A 19335-nucleotide genomic window follows, 5' to 3' on the forward strand; every position below is an offset into this window, starting at 1 on the left:
CTATAAGTACAATCAACAAACATAAACTGTTATTAAATCAACATAATCTCTGTAGTCAAAACGTAACACTTAACAATTCGGAAGTATTAAAGTTTATTATATATTAAAAATAAACTATTAACAATTGCACTATACAGTTATATATTAGTGTTAAAATATTTATGTTCTTTCAATACTTTTGCTTCATCTTCGTCTAGTTTGGCATCAGCATTTTTTATATCTTGTTGAATAGCTTCAATTAAATCATTCAAGGAATCGAATTTCTTCTCTGGTCTTAAGTATCCAATTACACATATTTTTAGATTAGATCCGTAAAAGTCATTGTCGAATTTATGCATTACATGCGTTTCCTGGAAAAAAAAATAGAAGGTACTTTTAAAAAAAAAACAGAATATGACTGTACTTAAACACTTGACTGTTAGTTTTATTGACGCTTCGTAATTATTATGAACAATATTTTTGTCGCTTATCGTTTATTTTACAAAATTAATATTTTATCAGTAAACTACTATAACAATGTACTATTTTTAAATAATTAAATCTAAGCACGAGTATAATATATATGCTTAGTATTCATACAGACAGCAAACAAACCATTCACGAAACAAAAACCAGAAACAGAACATTAAAGAAAAAATAATAATTATAAAATTAAAAAAAAATCTTAACAAATAGCAAGAAGTCTGAAAAAAGTTTGGAAGGTAATCCCCGAGCAAGGGTATTCGTAACTTTTGTATACGGCTCTGGGTAACGTCATGAGTGTTATTATAAGAAACTTATTCAACGAATATTTCGATTTTCTGTATGCTCATCATCATTAGTGATGCAACGGAAGTGTCTTACCGGAACCAGAAACGGAAACAGATGTCAAAATTTTTTTTTAGCAGAAACGGAAACGGAAACGGATGCGGAAACAGAAGTGTAAATAATAATAAAAAACATATTTACAAAAATATTTTTTTCGGTAAAAACAGTGTATTCGTTTTTAATTTATTAAGGCATTGCATATCGGTGTCCTTTAGCCTTCAATGTATGTATTTTTACTGCGCTGCAATAAGTTAAAATACGCGTTTTTTTAATTTATTTTCAGGAAACAAAATTACACTATTTACAAATTAAAGTTCGCCAAACCACTCGTGTTGACAAACGACAAATATATTTCTAACTATATAATGATGATGATAAATTACATGGTTATCACTTATTCAAAAGTACATTTAATAACTCGTAAGTATGAAATAGTCACATTTTGCCAGTTGTCAAATTTTATATGGACAACAACTAGACAGTTCACTCCAGCAAGAGAAACTGATTGTTTCAAACTGCAGCAGAAAATATTACGCGCTTAAATTCACAAAATAATACGTAAACAAACAAATGCGACAAGTGCCGAAAGGCCGCGCACGGACTGCGCGTCTCTCGCCGCGCATTTGGATCTCTCAGCCGTCGTAAAGTTCCGTTTTATCTCCGTTATAAAAGTTGCGGAAACAGAAACAGAAACGGATGTTGAAAAGCGTGCGGAACTTCCGCACTTGCGGAAACGGAAACAGACATCCGTTGCATCACTAATCATCATATAAAAACCCAAGGGTGATTTGTTCTGTACGCGATATATAAATTACTTATTACGATCCATTGACCTGGATCAATTGACTCAGTTGTGATATGCAAGTACATAGAGATAAATATTGTTCGCCTAACAAAGGTTTGTATTGTGTATCATTAGCAATCAATGTCGGCATTACATTGCAATTGAGATATTTGAAAATTCTGCTATATCACATTTATTTAGTTTACTGGCAAAACATTCAATAATTTGATGTGAATTTTGCTTTTTTTGTTTTTTTAATTGGAACAAAAAGTGGTCATAAAACATCAGAGGAACTTTTTCATTCACCTGTTAATGCTTTCATCACAATGCAATTACCCTAGATAGGGTTATTAGCCTTCATATCTAAATTCACACGTTTCATAGCCATATCCACTTTCACACAAACATTTTCCCTTCTTCGGTTTATCTCTACCTTTGTAGCCATCTGCAGTCAATCTCACTAGGTATTTATTATTATTGGCAACACATGTACAGTTCCTCTAGTTTTGCAGATGCCCATAGGTGTCCATGAACTCTTTCATTTTAATAAAAAAAAAACGTCATTCAATGTCACATTTTAAAATATATGATAATTATTCATACTTGAAGCTAGCCTTAACAATGAAGTACTAAGCTAATAGGAAGCCTTTTATCTATTTGTACAAAGCACTCATACACACTTGAATCAGAATTATCTCTGCAAATAAATATCATGTTGTCTAAATTATACAGGTTTGAACAACTTACAACAGACATTTCCTTGTTTTCATAGAACGGACACCAACCAATGTTTGCCACCATTTTATGTACCATTTGAGAGTCAACTTGTGCCCAACCGTAATAAACTCCAGGAGCCATGTCTTTGGGAATAGATTTCACCACTTCTAGTGAATAATTTGCTGTAAAAATTGTCAGTAAAAAATTTCAGAATTCATTAAAACAACATTGTTTTTAGTATATTATATTAGTTATATTAACAAACTGAATTTAAAATACACTCGGATCAGACGTATAAGCAGCGCACATATCTGTCTAAACTTAAAGAGGAACTGCTGACACGCCAACAAGAGGGTGAACAGAACCTTATTATAAAATATGTAAAAGGAACACCAAAGATTATAACTCAACAGTCAAAAAACGAATACCACAACATAATGAAAAGATAAGTCATCATCTAGCAATTAAATATGAAAACCTTAGCCATAATCCGTCATCACTCCGCTTCTTTTATGCCAATTTGAGAAGTATTAGAACAAATAGGAAATTTGATGAAATAAACTGCATAATAAAATCAATACCAAGGACAACTCACTTCCTAATCTTCACAGAAACCCACATTACATCGGACCAAGAGGCCAAAATATACGATCTACCTAATTACTCACACGTCTACAACTACAGGAAAGACAAAGGAGGTGGCGGTGTCTCCATTTATGTTCATAAAAATATACATTTTGAAGTAACTGAGGATATTTATGATAATGGCAACCATTACTTATGGATATATACTAGCAAGTTATGTCTGAATATTGGAGTGATATATAAGCCTGACGGTGATGCAGCGATGGATAATTTTTTGGACATATACACATCACAATTAGAGAAACGAAAAAGGGCAGTTGTCTTCGGCGACTTCAATATAGATTTATTAAAAAAGGACAATTACGTCACGAAATATGTAAAAGCCATAACAGAGAGTGGATATGAAATACTAAATAAAATAGACTCAGACTACTGTACCCGCGCCACGGACAAGACGAAGACTATCATAGACCATATTTGTACAAATGTAGACAATCACTCTTTTAGCATGTCGATTATTGAGTCATCTTTGTCAGACCACAAGCAGCGATATCTTGAAATAGGCAAATGGGCACCGCCTAAACCACAAAAAATACATTATAAGGCGATTAATTATGATAAACTTCTCCAAAGTGGCTCACAAGCAAATGATATACACACTATTGATAATTATGATGTTTTAGAGAAATCAATTTTAAAAATAATAGACGATTGTAAGATAGATAAATTCAAATATAATAATTTACCCCGAAATGATTGGATCAACAAAAACATAATCGATACTATAAATGTGAGAAATGATCTGAACCGGCAACTTAGGCAAAATCCACAAAATGAAGATCTGAGGAAGGCATATTCTCGTGCACAAAAGCAAGTCCATACTCTCATCAAAACCTGTAAAGAAGAATATTACTTTCGATTATTTAGTAATTATACTAATCAACCAAAAAAGATGTGGGAGGTTATCAATAGTTTGGCAATAAATAAGTTTAAGGATAATAATATTGTACCTAAGTTAATATTTAATTCTAAAGAAATTGTGGACGGCGATGAAATATGTAGTGCGTTTAATACTTTTTTCTCGTCAATTGGCACAGAACTAGCAAATAAAATACCTCAAAAATATCACAAAACTAATACTGTAGCGGATGGAGTAGACTACCTGCATAAAGTTGAATTAAGTGAATTCCATCCTTGTAGTTCAAAAGAAGTCATTTCCATTATTAATAATTTAGACAATAATACAAGCACTGGGGTAGACGGGATCAGCACTAAATCACTAAAATGTCTGAAAAATGTTATTGCTGAACCGTTGGTAAATTCGATCAATAAATGTTTAGAGATAGGGTCATTCCCAAATTCTCTTAAGATTGCCAAAGTAAGCCCTATTTATAAATCAGGTAACAGAGCTGACCCCAGTAACTATAGACCAGTCTCGGTTCTGCCCATTATTTCGAAAATTTTTGAGAAAGTTATTTACAAACGCCTAAATACTTACCTTATTGATAATAATTTTTTAATTGATGAACAATACGGTTTTCGTCCTCAATCTAGTACAATTACAGCAGCGGTTGATCTAATCACCAAAATCAAAATGCATATTGACAAAAAAGACTATGTATTAGGTATATTTATTGACTTAAAAAAAGCATTTGACACTGTTAGTCACCAAAAGCTATTAATCAAATTAAGTAAACTCGGTGTTACTGGAACAGCCCTCAAAATGTTAACAAGTTATCTAAAGAATAGGAAGCAGGTCGTTAAAATCGGTAATTCTAAAAGTTCAATTCGGGAACTGAATGATTTTGGTATTCCACAAGGATCAATATTAGGTCCACTGTTGTTTCTGATTTACATGAACAATATTAATACAATAGGTCTCACGGGCCATCTTACGCTATATGCGGATGACACATGCCTATTCTACTATGGTAATTCTTTTGATACTCTACTAGCGGATGCTCAAAACGATTTAGACAGACTTAATGAATGGTTCCTAAATAATTTGTTAACAATCAATATAAAGAAAACGTCTTTTATAATATTAACAGCAAAAAATAAGCCCATACCAGATTTTGTTCCCCCCAAAATAAATAATGACACTATTCAAAGATCATATGAAGAAAAGTATTTAGGATTAGTAATAGATGACAAACTAACATGGAAGCCGCATATAGAAACGATTAAGTCAAAATTAAAAGCAGTCCTAGGAGCTCTTTACAAAGCAGCTCACTGTATCCCTAAAAGAGTTAAGACAGTTATATATAATTCTCTAGTAAAATCGCATATTGAGTACTTAATAGAAATCTGGGGATCAGCAGCATCGACTAATTTACTTTCATTACAAAGAACACAGAATAAAATTATAAAGGTATTATATCATTTTGATTACCGAACTCCAACTAATGAACTTTATAACAAAACAAAATTACTTAATGTCACTAAAATGTTTAAATTTAAAATCTGTACTCTCATAATGAACATAACAAATAAAAACATTAAGTCTAACATTAAACTCGAAAAAAGAGATAACAACCATAACTTACGTAACAAACACAAATTAAAATCAATTACTCCGCGAACTAACTATGGAAATAAAACTATTTTATTCGAAGGCGTTCAAATGTTTAACAAACTGCCGGACGAGATAAAGAATTGTAACAGTATTAATGTTTTCAAAAATAAACTTAAATCATATATCATCGCTGAACTGTAATTAATCTCTCAATATTATCTACATATATAACTTTGTAATTCCTGTCAATTTAGATTCTTTTCTATAGTTGTGTTAAGGTTTATTTTGTTTTATATTGATCCTGTATTCTGTATCGATATTACGTATACCCGCAAGCCTGTATGTTATATATACTTCTTTTTTTATTTTTCTCATTGTAAGTGAAACATTGTGTTTTTTATGAGAAATAAAGATCTTTAAACCTAAACCTAATCTAGTGTATCCAAGAATATTTATCATTCAAGATAGTATTATAATATTGTTTATCTAAATAAAACATTCAATGTTGTTTGATATCATGTATGCCATTGTAAAGAGACCTAATTTCAACGAGTCAACAATCTAATACTATGAGGTTTTGTCTATCTGATAGATAACATTTTATGCAATATCAAAAATGATATTTGACTATTAAAACATATTTAGGTTTTTATATGTTATTATATCTTACTTTGAAAGCATATTTATTACATAGTGACTAAATTCTTAGGCCCTTCCTACACAAGGAAACATAGATTATTGAAACCAGGTGATTTCAGTTGCTATGCGACTTACTCATTGCAATGTCTTATTTGTTCGTAGACAGGCATGCATAGTCTACATTATGTTCTTTAGTCCCCAAAACCAGTTTATAAAGATCATCTTGAGAAAAGTTGCTGCGATTTTCAAGTTGGTGAAGCAAATCTTTACAATGGGCCAAGCATGAATATTAGTGACAATCATTATCAACAAGATTTATTTTAAATTTTGAGCAGCGGTCCCTATCGGTCGTAAAGTACACCAAAAATCTCATTCTAATTTTGACATATTTTAACGATGATGATATGATGGTGATTGCCACAAACATTTGTGTTAGGTCCACACTTAACATGTAGTTGGTACACCTGTACTGACTGAATGGACGACATGCATCGACGATTCAACTTTGTATGGAACACGCAACGCGATACTTGCGACGCAAGGATATGATATTAATTTCGAAGACTTATGCGCTTGTGAGGCCTTAATAGTGTAATCTTTACTGTTTCTAATATATTTTCATGATTATTAAACTATATGGTTTTTAAATTATCATCATAATCTAACAATAAAATATTTAAATCAATATTTACATATTCATCAAGTTTAAAACGAAGCAAACTTGTTTTGCAACTAACCCATTGGCTAAGTCATCATTTATTATTACTATTGTGAAAACCTAATAAGCTTATTGAAGCTATATTAAAATGTATCAATATACGTACCTGTTGGACAGCCCAAGTCTTTGGAGCCTCTTCCGAAACCTTTCACGACCTCACCTTCCATAAAAAATGGTAATAAAGACGATGTCATTGTTCTAATTCTCCTAAAATTAAGCGTTATCTATTAGAATACTACGTAACAACATGTACTTATACATTTTACAGTATCCTATTCGACTAGCAAACCTATAATTTATACAAACCTAATATGTTTCATAAAAAAAATACAGCATTGCATAAAAATAATTAGAACAATTTAAAGCCTCGTTTTCAAACGTCCTTCTTGTTATGCTGGCGTTTTGGTAGTTGTCTCGTACTTGAGTTTGAATATCACAATCACCTCACATCGCAAGTCTTGATGTTTTTGGTTGATATATTTTTTGATTAGTGCTGTCAGAACTGACAGATGTAGATAAGGAACGTCATTTGCATCACTACGAAATGCAAAATGTCATTTGTTGTTGTTGTTGTAGCTTAAAACTCTAGAGTTTTGCAGATTTCTTTATTTTATCACGACATACTATTCGACACAAATTACTTGGAGTGATGTAATTTTAATTTGATTGTGAAAACTAAAATTTTTTCTATTAATAATCTGTGAGGTCTATGGTCATAATGTCTACGGAATAATAAATTTTCGTTCGTGATGTCGCACTATTTATTTCATAAATTTATTTACTTTATTATTTGTGAGTGAGAAACTAATAAATCTGAGTCAAATATCGCCTAAATTATCTAAGGGAATTCGCGACTCAAATAATTTAAATAATGGCACATAGTCCTTAGATCTGTATGTTAGGATTGTGTTGTTGACAAGAGCTAGCCAAATGATGGCGAAAATAGTAACTTACAATATGTTTAATAAAAACTAATATTAACATGACTGAAAACGGGTTCGAAGGTAATCGATCTCCACCTACGTGGGATATGCCCGGTCCTTCATCACTGGCGGCTATTCTAGACACCGTTTTTACGTCTTCCTCAGACAACCAGCCAAGAAATGGTACGGTTTATTGTTAACATTCCCATAAAGCGGTCAGACTTTTAATTATTTGTGTATTGCATGTCTTTTTCAGAGGAAATGGATTGTGAGCCGCTATTCGCAGAAAGCGACGATGATGTAGAAGTGCTTCCTCCTGTCCCAGATCAGTTTTCATTGCCCAGAAATGAGTCGACGTCTAAAAATGCAGTTTCATCCGACTTTGTTAATTCAACTTCGCCAGCCCAGTCATATGTTGTAAATATACCACTGTCACACCTTGGATCATCTCACACACCCGTACCCGAAGAATATCAGCCTCTGCCTGATAGCTCAAGTTCATTGGATTATGTTCTTAGAAATAACAATGCAGATAGTACTAATGGCAATGGGCAGAGATTTGCTGATGTAAATATCCGCTACCAACCAAAACAATTTCCTCCAGTTCAAGATTTTTATTTTCCTAACTACAGACATTACGGTCAAAATTCAAATCAAAGAGAGTCTAGAGATTATATGGCAAATTCATATGCCAGTAATAGACTTTCGCAAAATGAAGCTAGTGGTTATTCAAACCAGCCAATAAATTACACAGTGCATTCAACTCCTCCACAATTGCAGGACAATGTGAACAGAGGCTATGATGATATACAATCAAATAATATTTATAATCATATATCTGCACCAGATAACAATTATGGGGACAGGAATCCCCCAAGTAGCTTAGAAAGACCGAGTCGTAAATTAAATATCTCTCCTAGGAGAAGGCTGTCTATAAAGAATGAGGTGAATTCAAACTTAATTGAAGTAAGTTCAGAAGAGGAAGATAATGTTGCAGGCCCTAGGAAGAGGCAATGTGATAATGGTGCAGGTCAGTCAGGCTCCAATGTGCGGATGGAGGTGTCCACAAGTGCAAATGAGATTAATGCCAATGTTATATCTAGAGTGGAAATAAAAAGGGAGCCAATGGAGCACTCAGACGCTTCTACACAAGCACGAGGAGATGCCGAGGTAGTACGAAGGCCAAATGAAATTACCATTGGGACTGGAAATAATGTTAATACTATTCATATAAGAGCAACATTTAAACGTAATGATAATTACAGACAAAATGCACCAAGTGTGTCTGCCGCGGTGGTATCACCCGTTATCCGCCACCCCGGAAATCAGAATTGTAGAGAAAGAAATTGTGGGAATGACTGTACATGGAATAATCAAAACAATGCAACTCCGAATAGAGCTCATCACCATTATTACCACCACCACCATCATCATCACCACCACAGGGTCTTAAAATGCACATGTAACTTGCCAAATTCCGGTAACTTGAATTCCGCAAACGTCAAAGAAGAGCCCGGTCACTCTAGTCAGGCTTCAGCAGTGAAACAAGAACCTGGAGCATCTCAAGCAGCACGTCAAGATGAAAACCAACCAATGCCAGCAGTTAACAATATCAAAATGGAAGCAAACCAACAGGTCATTAAAATAGAGCCAGGATGCTCAAATCAACTGAGAAATATGGACGAGAACAGGAATGTGATTGTGAAAATTGAACCAAATGCAAATGACAACAGTACTAGGAGATGCTGTATTGTAGATGCTGGTGGAGACAGGAAAGTTAAAGGAATATCTCCTCAACCCGGACCAAGTGCAAGACGAGGAAATGATAATGATAATGCACATGCCAATCAGAATCAGGTTAGTACATATTCACACGATAGTTCAGTATAGTAGGTATAAGTCAACAACAATTTAGCCGTTTCCTATATTAGTTAAGTCAATAACACACAAAGAAATATTTGACTTATATTGTAATATCAAAATTCTCCTTATAAAGTGGAAATAAATAATCCAATATTAGGTTCACACATACAGACAGAGAGATCTCTCAGTATTTCATATAGATTTTACTAATATTGTAAATGTGAATGTTTAGATTGATGGATTAATGGATGCTTGAAGGTATCTTTAAAATGGCTTAATGAATCTCAATGAAATTTGGCATAATTGTAGAAGATAGTCTGGAAGAACACAGTTTTTAATAAATTTCATAACCTCAAATTTAAATACAACAATACCTTGTATTAACTACTAATTTTACAAATAGACATGCATGTTTAATGCTACATTGACATTGTTAAAATCACCCTTAACTTAGGGTAGGCTCCGAGCCCCTAAGTGGGGAAGTATGCTGATGATGATGATGTTTAATCCCATTAGATTTTTTACATACTGCTTTAAAATGTTGCAATACTTGACATGTTTTACATTTCAGGAACCACAGTATGATAATGCAGCTGCAAGAAGGTCAGATAACCCAGGTTTATCGGCTCCCGACTTGCAACTCGATTGGTTCACCGACAGCTCCGATGATGATGTCCAGGTGTTAGGTGAAGAAAACAATCAAGTGAGTAAATCTTTTCCAATTTTGTATCATAGATTATTCAAAAGTATTTTGCAAAGAGCAAGATATATATGAAAATTTTGTAATATATATATATTGAAGTGCATACTAAAATTGTAGTCCTAAATTCCAGCAAGAGGTGATTGATCTCACAAGTTCTCCAAGCGCGAGTGCCCCACCTGAGTCCCCAGTGCGTGCATCCCCGACATTGGAGCCTCAGCCGCCCCAGGCTGAGGCTCAAGCTGAGCCTCAAGCAGAGCCTCAAGCGGAGCCGCAAGCACAATCTAGGGAGCAGCCTCAGCCGCAAGCAGCCCGGGGCAACTGTCGCTCCGCCGGTCGCGCGCCCTTCGGTCCCCGGATGTACGAAGCCCCGAGGGTCACTGAGGCACCAATCTACCATCCCAATTCACACATCCCTCACCATTCGTTTGTTCGTACAAGGTAATTATATGTTACGAATATTGACTACTAGCAGTCGCCCGCGACTTCGTCCGCATGGAATTAAATCAAATCTAGTTATAAACATAATCTATGTCACCCGGGAATAGTACAACTTCCCAACAGTGAAAGAATTTTTCAAATCAGTTTAGTAGTTTCGGAGTGTATTCAATGCAAACAAACAAATTTTTCCTCTTTATATTAGTAATAAATGCTTAAATTCACATAACTGTTGCTTTTTACAGATTTCATAACAGATAGTTGTTTTTTTTTATTCAAAAAGAAGTTCAAACACATGTTACTATATATGTTAGTGACCTTAATGGTGTCCATTGTTAAACTCTTGTATAAAATTACAGTCACCTCTCTTATTGTCTTTGGATAACAAAGACAACTATTTATAATGAATTGTTTTTGATTGGTGTTTGTATGTAGGGTGCGCGTGGGCACGTGCATGGTGCCGTGTCCGACGTGTTGTTGCGCGCCCAACGTGCCCAGCACGCACGCCACGCCCCCCATGGCACATCGTATGTATACAGCTCATAGTAAACATACTTTAATATTTATGTACCCACTTCGCTGCTTCACCTTTTTAGCCGCCTTTAAAAGAATGAGGTCATCAATTAGACCGTTTTTTACCGCGAATCTCCGCCCCTGGTGCTCAGATTTTGATAAAAATTATTTTAATCGAAAGGAAGTGCTTGCAGATGTGAATGGGACCCCCTATTTTTTTTTAAATAACTAGAAGAGTAGTAGATTTTGCGTTTAACTTCAAAATGCGTTGCGAAAATTAGGGACATATTTAAGTTGTAAGTAAAGTTTAAAATTGCGTTTTATACGCCAGTTATGTTTCAATAAGTTGTAATCCAACAAAATTTTACAATTGCATGTATCAATTTAACAAGTTTTTGGTCTTGGTTTTGGTGTCCCTTTAGGCAAGCTTCCGTAGATACTGGCAGCGTTCCCCCTTTGAATGGCTAGACTAATTCTTTGTCCGAGGTAGCTGACAGCACTTCTGTCTCCAGTGATGTTAATGCCAGTTATTCATGCCAATTGTCACAGTTGGTATGAAAAACTTAGTATTTTTTTAAATGTGTAATTCTTTAAAAAACAACTCAATTGTGTATTTTGTGTATTCAAAAATAAATTTTAAAGTCCAGCGAAAACACGATAATCAGTCATCTTGTCTTCAGTGACGTCACACCTTGTTGAGAAGAATCGTATCTGTACGTTGTATGAATTCTGATAATTGTTAACTTTCAGTTGGTGAAAGACGTCGCAATTCATTGCCGATAGCGCCACCGTACATAATGCACGAGCGTCTCTGGCACAGGCAACACCACATGCTGGTACATAGCTATATATTTATAGATTTTTTTCTCATACATTTTAATTTTGTAATTTTAGGTATCCTTTTAAGTTTATTATTATTTTACAGTTTTATGCATTTTAAATTTGTTATGTCCAGGAGGTACAAAGGCGGAGTATGATCGGTGAGCTAGCGGGTAGCCTCAATGTACCCCCACCCTACCCACCTGCGTACACCCCCACTCCGCGCTCCACCACATATCTCTCTGTAAGATATACTCTGAGTTGTTAATTGGTTACTAAGGGACACTTTTGTGCATCTATTGCATTATGACAATTTTGTTTTTATTTTTTCAGTTTCCGGACCACTTTGAGCAAAATGATAATGGACAAATGCCTGTTATGCTGTAAGTTTTTTACATTTAATATATGAAAAAATATCTGTTAATTCTTCTCAACTTAATAAATAACTGAATGAATATTATTTCAGTGACGGGCAGAATGTTCATCACCACATGCATCATCATCACATGCAGGTCAACCCCTCTCCGCACCTGCATATATCAATACAGCCATCAGTTATGGTAAGATTCTTCATCACTTAAAGTTCTTTATGAAGTTTTCAAGTTTTCAGATGCTCTTTTCAGATTACATTGTATACTCTCTTATTGACAAAAAAAAGTAGCTGTCGCCCGCGACTCATTCCGCGTAGATTAAAAAAACTTAATTACTTGTCTATGTGTTCTTCCAGACCATATTCTATATTTATGTCAAATTTCATCCAAATCAGTTGAGCCGTTCTGGAGATACTTGTAACAAACATCTATCCATCCAACTAAAACATTCTCATCTTATATATATAAAAGAAAGTTGTGTTTGTTACACTATTTATAACTCAAGATCGGTCGAACTGATTTAGTTGAAAATTGATGGGGAGGTAGCTTAGAACTAGGAGACGGATATAGGAACTTTTTTATCTTGTGTGCATTTTTTTTTATTCCGCCCGGACGGAGTTGCGGGTAAAAGCTAGTTTATAATATTAGTATGTAATTTATAGTTAATAATATCTTTGTTGTTAGGGTCCATCGTTGTCTCTGGCGGCACATATGGCGGCGATGGTCCGCGCAACGTCGTCTGCGGACGCTCGGCGCTCCTCCCGCGGCGCCTCGCGCGCTGTCATAGAGCGCAATACATACAGACATGCGTACGCACGACCTGCACCTCACCACCAGGATGAGAAGTGCACCATATGCCTCTCTATATTTGAAGTTGACTCCGATTGCAGGTCAGATTAATAGAAAAAATAAACTCGGATTTAAATGTTCCCTAGCAACTTCAAAAGATGCATCCAAGAATGCGGTAATAATAATGAAGTAACAACCCGAGCCGAGGCTTCTGAGGGAGCCCTCGAGCCGAGTTACTCTTAAACGAGGTTTAGGCTAAGCGTCATCTGCGCCCGGCCACCTTAAACCCGGTGGAACTGTTAATGCCTCTTCAAGGCAAACAGTGACTACTCAGTCACAAAAAAAAATCTTAGAATGCAATTGTTAATTTTTAATACCAACTGATACATGCTGAGAAAAAAGTGTTGTAAATTTTATAGTTATATCAAAGAAAAGTGGTTAATAGTAATATTGTTTGATACTTGTGCAAACGAAAACTTAATTCATACATTTTATTTCTGACGCTGAAACAATGACATCATTTCATACAATATTTTGTCAACAGACGTCTACCATGCATGCACCTGTTCCACATGGAGTGTGTGGACCAGTGGCTGAGCACCAACAAGCACTGCCCCATCTGCCGCGTCGACATCGAGACGCACCTCAACAAGGACGCCGCGTTCTAACCGCGTACAACACGCGACAACACAACAATACACGGTGTTACAGGTATTATACGTCTTAAAATGTGACACTCTTGGAAATTACTTGAATAAAACTACACAAATTCAGATAAAACATTTTAGCTGCAGAATGTCAAAATTTTGTCGGTGACCTCATGACGTCACACGATGGTTAGTAGGTTAACAAATAAAAAACTCTGTTATTATTACGAATTAACATTTAATGAATGTCTACTATTAGAAACAAATTAAAAAAAAGCAGTAAAACTTAAAAAATAATAATTCGGAGTGAAAACAAAAAATGAGTAGTCCATATCGACTGTGCTGACTTTTGAGAGGCGCCATCATTGGAAGTGGATAGAGAAGTCATCGATGAACATTCATACATACATATCCACAAAAACATTCTGTCAGTTGGGCTATAATATAGATAAAATTGTTTATTTTTTTGACCTGAATAAATTTAGCAGGCACAAACCATTTATGTAATAGTCTTTAAGGAAACAAATAAGCATTAACTTTTTTCCTCAAGATGCTGACATCGCAGCAGTTTATCGGACAAATAACCAACATCTTACAACATAATGGCCTAAGTATAGACAAATGTTGTCTATTGACTTGATTTGCAAGATTATAGAAATAAAAATAAGCACAAGATATAAGATTAAATTGAATTAAACATTATAATATTTTACATGTATAATTTTAACTCTTAGTTCACTTACAGCGGGTTACTGAGACATAAATCTCCATATAAAACAAATTGTTATCTCTGGTTTGTCTTATACAGAGATTTTGGTCTCAGAAACCAACGTTTAATATCAAAATAGTTTTATTAAGTATTCATTTTTAAACATTATATTTCACATTTTTTATTCATACTCTCCTGATCTTACCAAAAATTACAATAGTATAATATTTTTCTTCTTTACATGTGAACTACCGTGATTTTTTTTTTAATTCTACCCATCTATGGATATTCTGTGAATATTAATTTGGTGAAGCTCAAAAATAGCTTGCTAAGTTAGTTTTCATTGCAAAATAATACTAAAAAGTAGTTCCATGTAATATATTTAACTTTGAATGGCTGAACTCATGGCTCTTCATATTTATTTTTGACACAATCCTTACATACATTTCTATCCCATAATCCATACATTGATTGATAAATGTAAATATATTTTTTATTTAAATATACAAAGATTGTCATGTCCTTAGAATATTAAATAGTTATTAAATTTAACAAGTACATTCATCATGTTCAATACCAAATAGGTAAATGTTATATGCATCATTATTATGGGAGTCCCACTGTCAAAAGACAAGAAAAGACATTATATAGGGTTTTTCAACAAGAACTTTGTTTTCTAAAACAAATAGTTTAGATGAAGATGATTAAAATTTTTATTGTATTACGAAGAGAAAAGTTTGACAATTATGAATGAAAAATGATATCTGGCAAATGACCACCACAACCACGCTGACAGATGTCGATTCTTTCATCAAAGTTTTTAATCACTTTTTGGCAAAATGGCGGGTCTATTTCGGATCTTGATCACTTCACGGATTTTAAATTTTGAGGCCGCGATCGATTCAATTGGGTCCGTATAGACCTTAACATAGCCCCACAAAAAATAATCCAGTGGTGTTAAATCACACGATCTGGCTGGCCATTTAACAGCTGAATTTCGTCAAATTATGCGATCGGGAAATTTGGTTTGCAATAAATTGCACCATTTTCATAGTGGATTTTAATTATTTTAATGCGATTTTCGAGCGAAATTGAATTCATTGTAATAATTGCCAAAGCATCTACTACGAATAGGTCAAAAAACTAAATGTCAAAACTGTCATGTTGTTGGTGTGGCCCCAATTGAAAAACAAAGTTCTTGTTGAAAAACCCTATATTTGTTTATTTTTATTTCAGAGATTCAGCGGTATTTAAATATGTGTTTAAAAATGTCTTTGGCAGTGGTAAAGTACAGTAAAAGCTGTTTACCGCAGAGCTAATTGATTGGTATGGACTAATAGACCCAACTGTAGTAATCTTTGATGAAAAGACCGTTTGGTTAATTTTAGTATTTTAACTTTTTGACATTGATGTATTAGTATATATAACAATTTTCAATTAAATGTCTGATGTAGTCTATGTTCAAAATATTTGGTAAGATAGTATATAAGACTATTGTTGTATGTACCATTGAAAATAATTGTTGTGGAAATAACTTCTGCACATAAATGTGTTATATTTGTTTTATATATTCCGAGGGTATTTTAACATTTTTTTTTATTTCTTTGGGACATTGTATCTAAAAATTTTAAATCACTTTTTGATCTTCAAAAAACATTTAACTAGACGATTTTTATTTGAATAGACATATCTTATATCTTCATAATCTTTTATTTGTTCTATTCAATAATTTTAATAGAGTTTAAAATAGTTATTGAACTTCCCGGACCCTATTCTACTTGCAAGATATATAAATGTATTTTTATTTTCGTAATGATAAATTTGGCCAAGCAAAAATGGGCTAATCCATTTCGGCATTTCGGAATTTTTTTTTCTTCAGAAAATTAATTTTTTTAATCTCATTATGATCTTAGCAAGTAATATTTAAAACTAAATGTTGGACAACATGTGAAAATAACAAAATGATTTAGATTTATAGATATAATGTACACGTAGAGATGTAATATAAAATTACCAATGCAAGTAGATACTTAAGATCTTCCCAATTTCCCAATTGATGTAGCATTAACACATTGAATGCCACCAACACGGCCTATGTGTTTACTTTGTTATAATGTGTTAACACATTCCATGCCATTACCATTTTTTCGTATGGAATTAACTAGCCGAGTCAGTGGCATTGAAGTTGTTAAGATAAAATAAACTTTCATAATTTATTATCAGAGTCTTTGTCTATAGCATCATCTGTTGTCGGTTTCCCTTTGTCTATGGTATCATCTATTGTCAGTCTCTCTTTGTCTGTGTCATCGTTTACGAATTTCTCTTCAAGTTGTGGTGAACTGATGATCGCCTTCTGTTGTAATTCTAAGCTCTCTTCTTGAAGTACTTGATTTAACTGCTTTTGGATGTTGCAAGACCTGTGGAGAAATTAGCTTATTTACATAATGTATATATCATTTAAATGCTTATTATTAACATTATAGTTAATAAAAATGTGTATATTCATTTTTAATACATATGTAAACTCCTGTCAAAAAATAGGTGGCAAATTTTATGCAAAGCATGCACTTTAATTTAATTAATTAAAAAAAAAATTAATTAATTAAAATTTATTAATATATTATGTGGCATGTAAAAAAAAAATTGTTAAATGTAACATTTTTTAAACATGTTTAGATAATTTTTTTTTGTAATGTTTTCCACAAACAAAAAAAGATTTATAACTTTTTTTTAACTAGAATGACATCTTTTAATTTGAACAGTGTTAATTATTTTTTTTAAACAAAAAAGAAATTCTGTTTAAAAATTAAAACCAAAATATTTTTTTATATTGTAATCTCAATATATACACATAAATCAATAGATTTTTTTTTTATTTTGTTACTATAAGCTCTAATGTGGATAAGTTAATATATGTGTATAAAATACTATGTCATCTCTTAATACAATGGGTTTCTACTCCTGAAATACATGTATAAAATTATGACATGATTTTTTTAAAAAGATTTTCTGATATGGAGACCTATATAGTGAAGTTGGACAATCATTATTATTGTGAATGAAAATATTGGTGTTTATAAAAGTTTGTTATGTCTTTTTTTCAATATAATTAAAATAAGTAATATAAAACTTATATATCAACTTAGATTAAACAAAGTATAAATGCTTTATTAAAGTTTTTTTCTTTAGAGTAATTATTATTACATTACCTGAGAGCTTGCTCTATTCTTTCACATATGGCATCGGAGGCTGCATTATTTCCTGAAAGGTATGATATTTCTGCTGCTACTGTTGCAAGCTTCTCTGCATAATCCATATAACCTTAAACAGTATAAATATTTAGATGTTATAGAAAGTTTGTTAAATTGACATTAAAATGAGTTATTGTTCATAATATATATTTATATACAATACTAGCTCTCGCCCGCGACTCCGTCCGCGCGCAGTTAAAAAAAAAATGAAAAATAGATGTTGGCCGATTCACAGACCTACTGAATATGCTCACAAAATTTCATGAGAATCGGTCAAGCCGTTTCGGAGGAGTACGGTGACGAAAACTGTGACACGAGAATTTTAAATATTAGATAAAGGCAAATGAGATATATTAATTGAAAAAATTCAGATATAAGTGAAGAAACTAAGAAATAAAGTAAATTTTATTTGTTTTAACACATACATAGTATAACAAAATATAGATTACTTTAAGTAAATAAAAATACACCAAACTGGTTGTGACTGCTACAAATATGGTTTTCAATGAATCCTTATATTATGAACGAAAAGTTTCTATATTACACTAACAATTGCATTATAAACATGGAATGTGACCAGGAAGGAAGACATGTCTATATACAAGACATACATAGCTAAACATTATAACAATGAACATGTTGAAAATTGCTAAATTTTTACATAGAAAGTTGTATCGGTAAGTAATATCAGACTTACTATAAAGTGTTCTCAGATTGTGCCTCAAGTCACAGAGAGTGCCGCGCACAGCAACCAGCTGGTCCCAGTGTTCTGGAGGAGTTACTTCCCCCCACTCCATTGCTTGTTGCACAAGGCATATCTCTTTTGATAGAGCATCCCTTAACCTTAAATAAAATTGGGGAAGCCACAATAAAACAAAATTGCAGGAGTGGGCTGGCAAGATATGCAGACGTACAAGATACAGATAGATGAGAAAATGAAAGGATAAGCTGTATCGCCCAATCAAATTTTATTACCGAAAAAAATTGTCACCTCTCACTCGTATCTTGAATGGCAACAAGGGTAACCGTAAGGAGTTGCGTAGCTGCGTTAACGTTTACAGTTGTGGCTTGTCGTATTAAAAATTCATGTTCTAAGGTCCCATCATATAAACCATTGCTAAACCCGTCGTGGTTTTCCGCACAAAATACTGCTGTTCCAAGCAACCCTAAAGTAGTAGGGGTGTATTTACGGATTTGGGAAATTGAAACGTTAGACGGAATTCTTCTTATTGCTCTTAATACAGTAAATAGTCTATATTGAAACATGGTGAGGCCTAGGATTGCAGGTTGTTGTAGATTTTTTTTTATCTTTAAACTATTTCATCGTTATTTTTATTTATCACACATGACAGTGATAGACGGTGACAATGACATTTTTTAGACAATGTTTCTATTATTTTTTCACAGATCAAAAAAAAGTATTAGTTAATTGAAAAATCGACTGTTTTAAAATAAATGTTAAGTAATAAAAAAAGATATTCAGTCGTGCACCAGAGTATATTTTTGCATAACTAAAGAATTAAGTGGACCTTTTATGACCACCGTAT

The 19335-nt window shown here is 33.2% G+C and overlaps 3 protein-coding genes across 4 annotated transcripts; 1 reads left to right on the forward strand and 2 right to left on the reverse strand.

The window, feature by feature from the left end:
- Positions 1-52: 52 nt before the first annotated feature.
- Positions 53-7235, reverse strand: LOC106715440 (putative riboflavin kinase). The gene is made up of 4 exons (XM_014508729.2): positions 7072-7235; positions 6872-6972; positions 2339-2490; positions 53-350 (listed from the first exon to the last, which is right to left on the reverse strand). Exons 1-4 carry the CDS (start codon positions 7104-7106, stop codon positions 138-140), a joined length of 501 nt encoding a protein of 166 aa, XP_014364215.2. The 5' UTR covers positions 7107-7235; the 3' UTR covers positions 53-137.
- Positions 7236-7498: 263 nt separating this feature from the next.
- On the forward strand, positions 7499-13940 carry LOC106715397. Its single transcript, XM_045682309.1, has 11 exons — positions 7499-7871; positions 7945-9545; positions 10123-10254; positions 10385-10692; positions 11125-11216; positions 11953-12038; positions 12158-12265; positions 12355-12404; positions 12488-12581; positions 13077-13282; positions 13726-13940. Exons 1-11 carry the CDS (start codon positions 7748-7750, stop codon positions 13847-13849), a joined length of 2925 nt encoding a protein of 974 aa, XP_045538265.1. The 5' UTR covers positions 7499-7747; the 3' UTR covers positions 13850-13940.
- Positions 13941-16655: 2715 nt separating this feature from the next.
- On the reverse strand, positions 16656-19130 carry LOC106715435. 2 transcript variants are annotated; one of them, XM_014508724.2, is made up of 4 exons: positions 18780-19130; positions 18486-18631; positions 17747-17858; positions 16656-16954 (listed from the first exon to the last, which is right to left on the reverse strand). In XM_014508724.2, the coding sequence occupies exons 1-4, from the start codon at positions 19052-19054 to the stop codon at positions 16744-16746; spliced, it is 744 nt and encodes a 247-aa protein (XP_014364210.2). In that variant the 5' UTR covers positions 19055-19130; the 3' UTR covers positions 16656-16743. The 2 variants fall into 2 exon arrangements, with proteins under 2 accessions (XP_014364210.2, XP_014364211.2); XM_014508725.2 differs by having other exon boundaries at positions 18764-18827.
- Positions 19131-19335: the final 205 nt, after the last annotated feature.

Source organism: Papilio machaon, chromosome 18 (genome assembly GCF_912999745.1).
Source record: "Papilio machaon chromosome 18, ilPapMach1.1, whole genome shotgun sequence".
In the NCBI taxonomy this organism is placed as follows: domain Eukaryota; kingdom Metazoa; phylum Arthropoda; class Insecta; order Lepidoptera; family Papilionidae; genus Papilio; species Papilio machaon.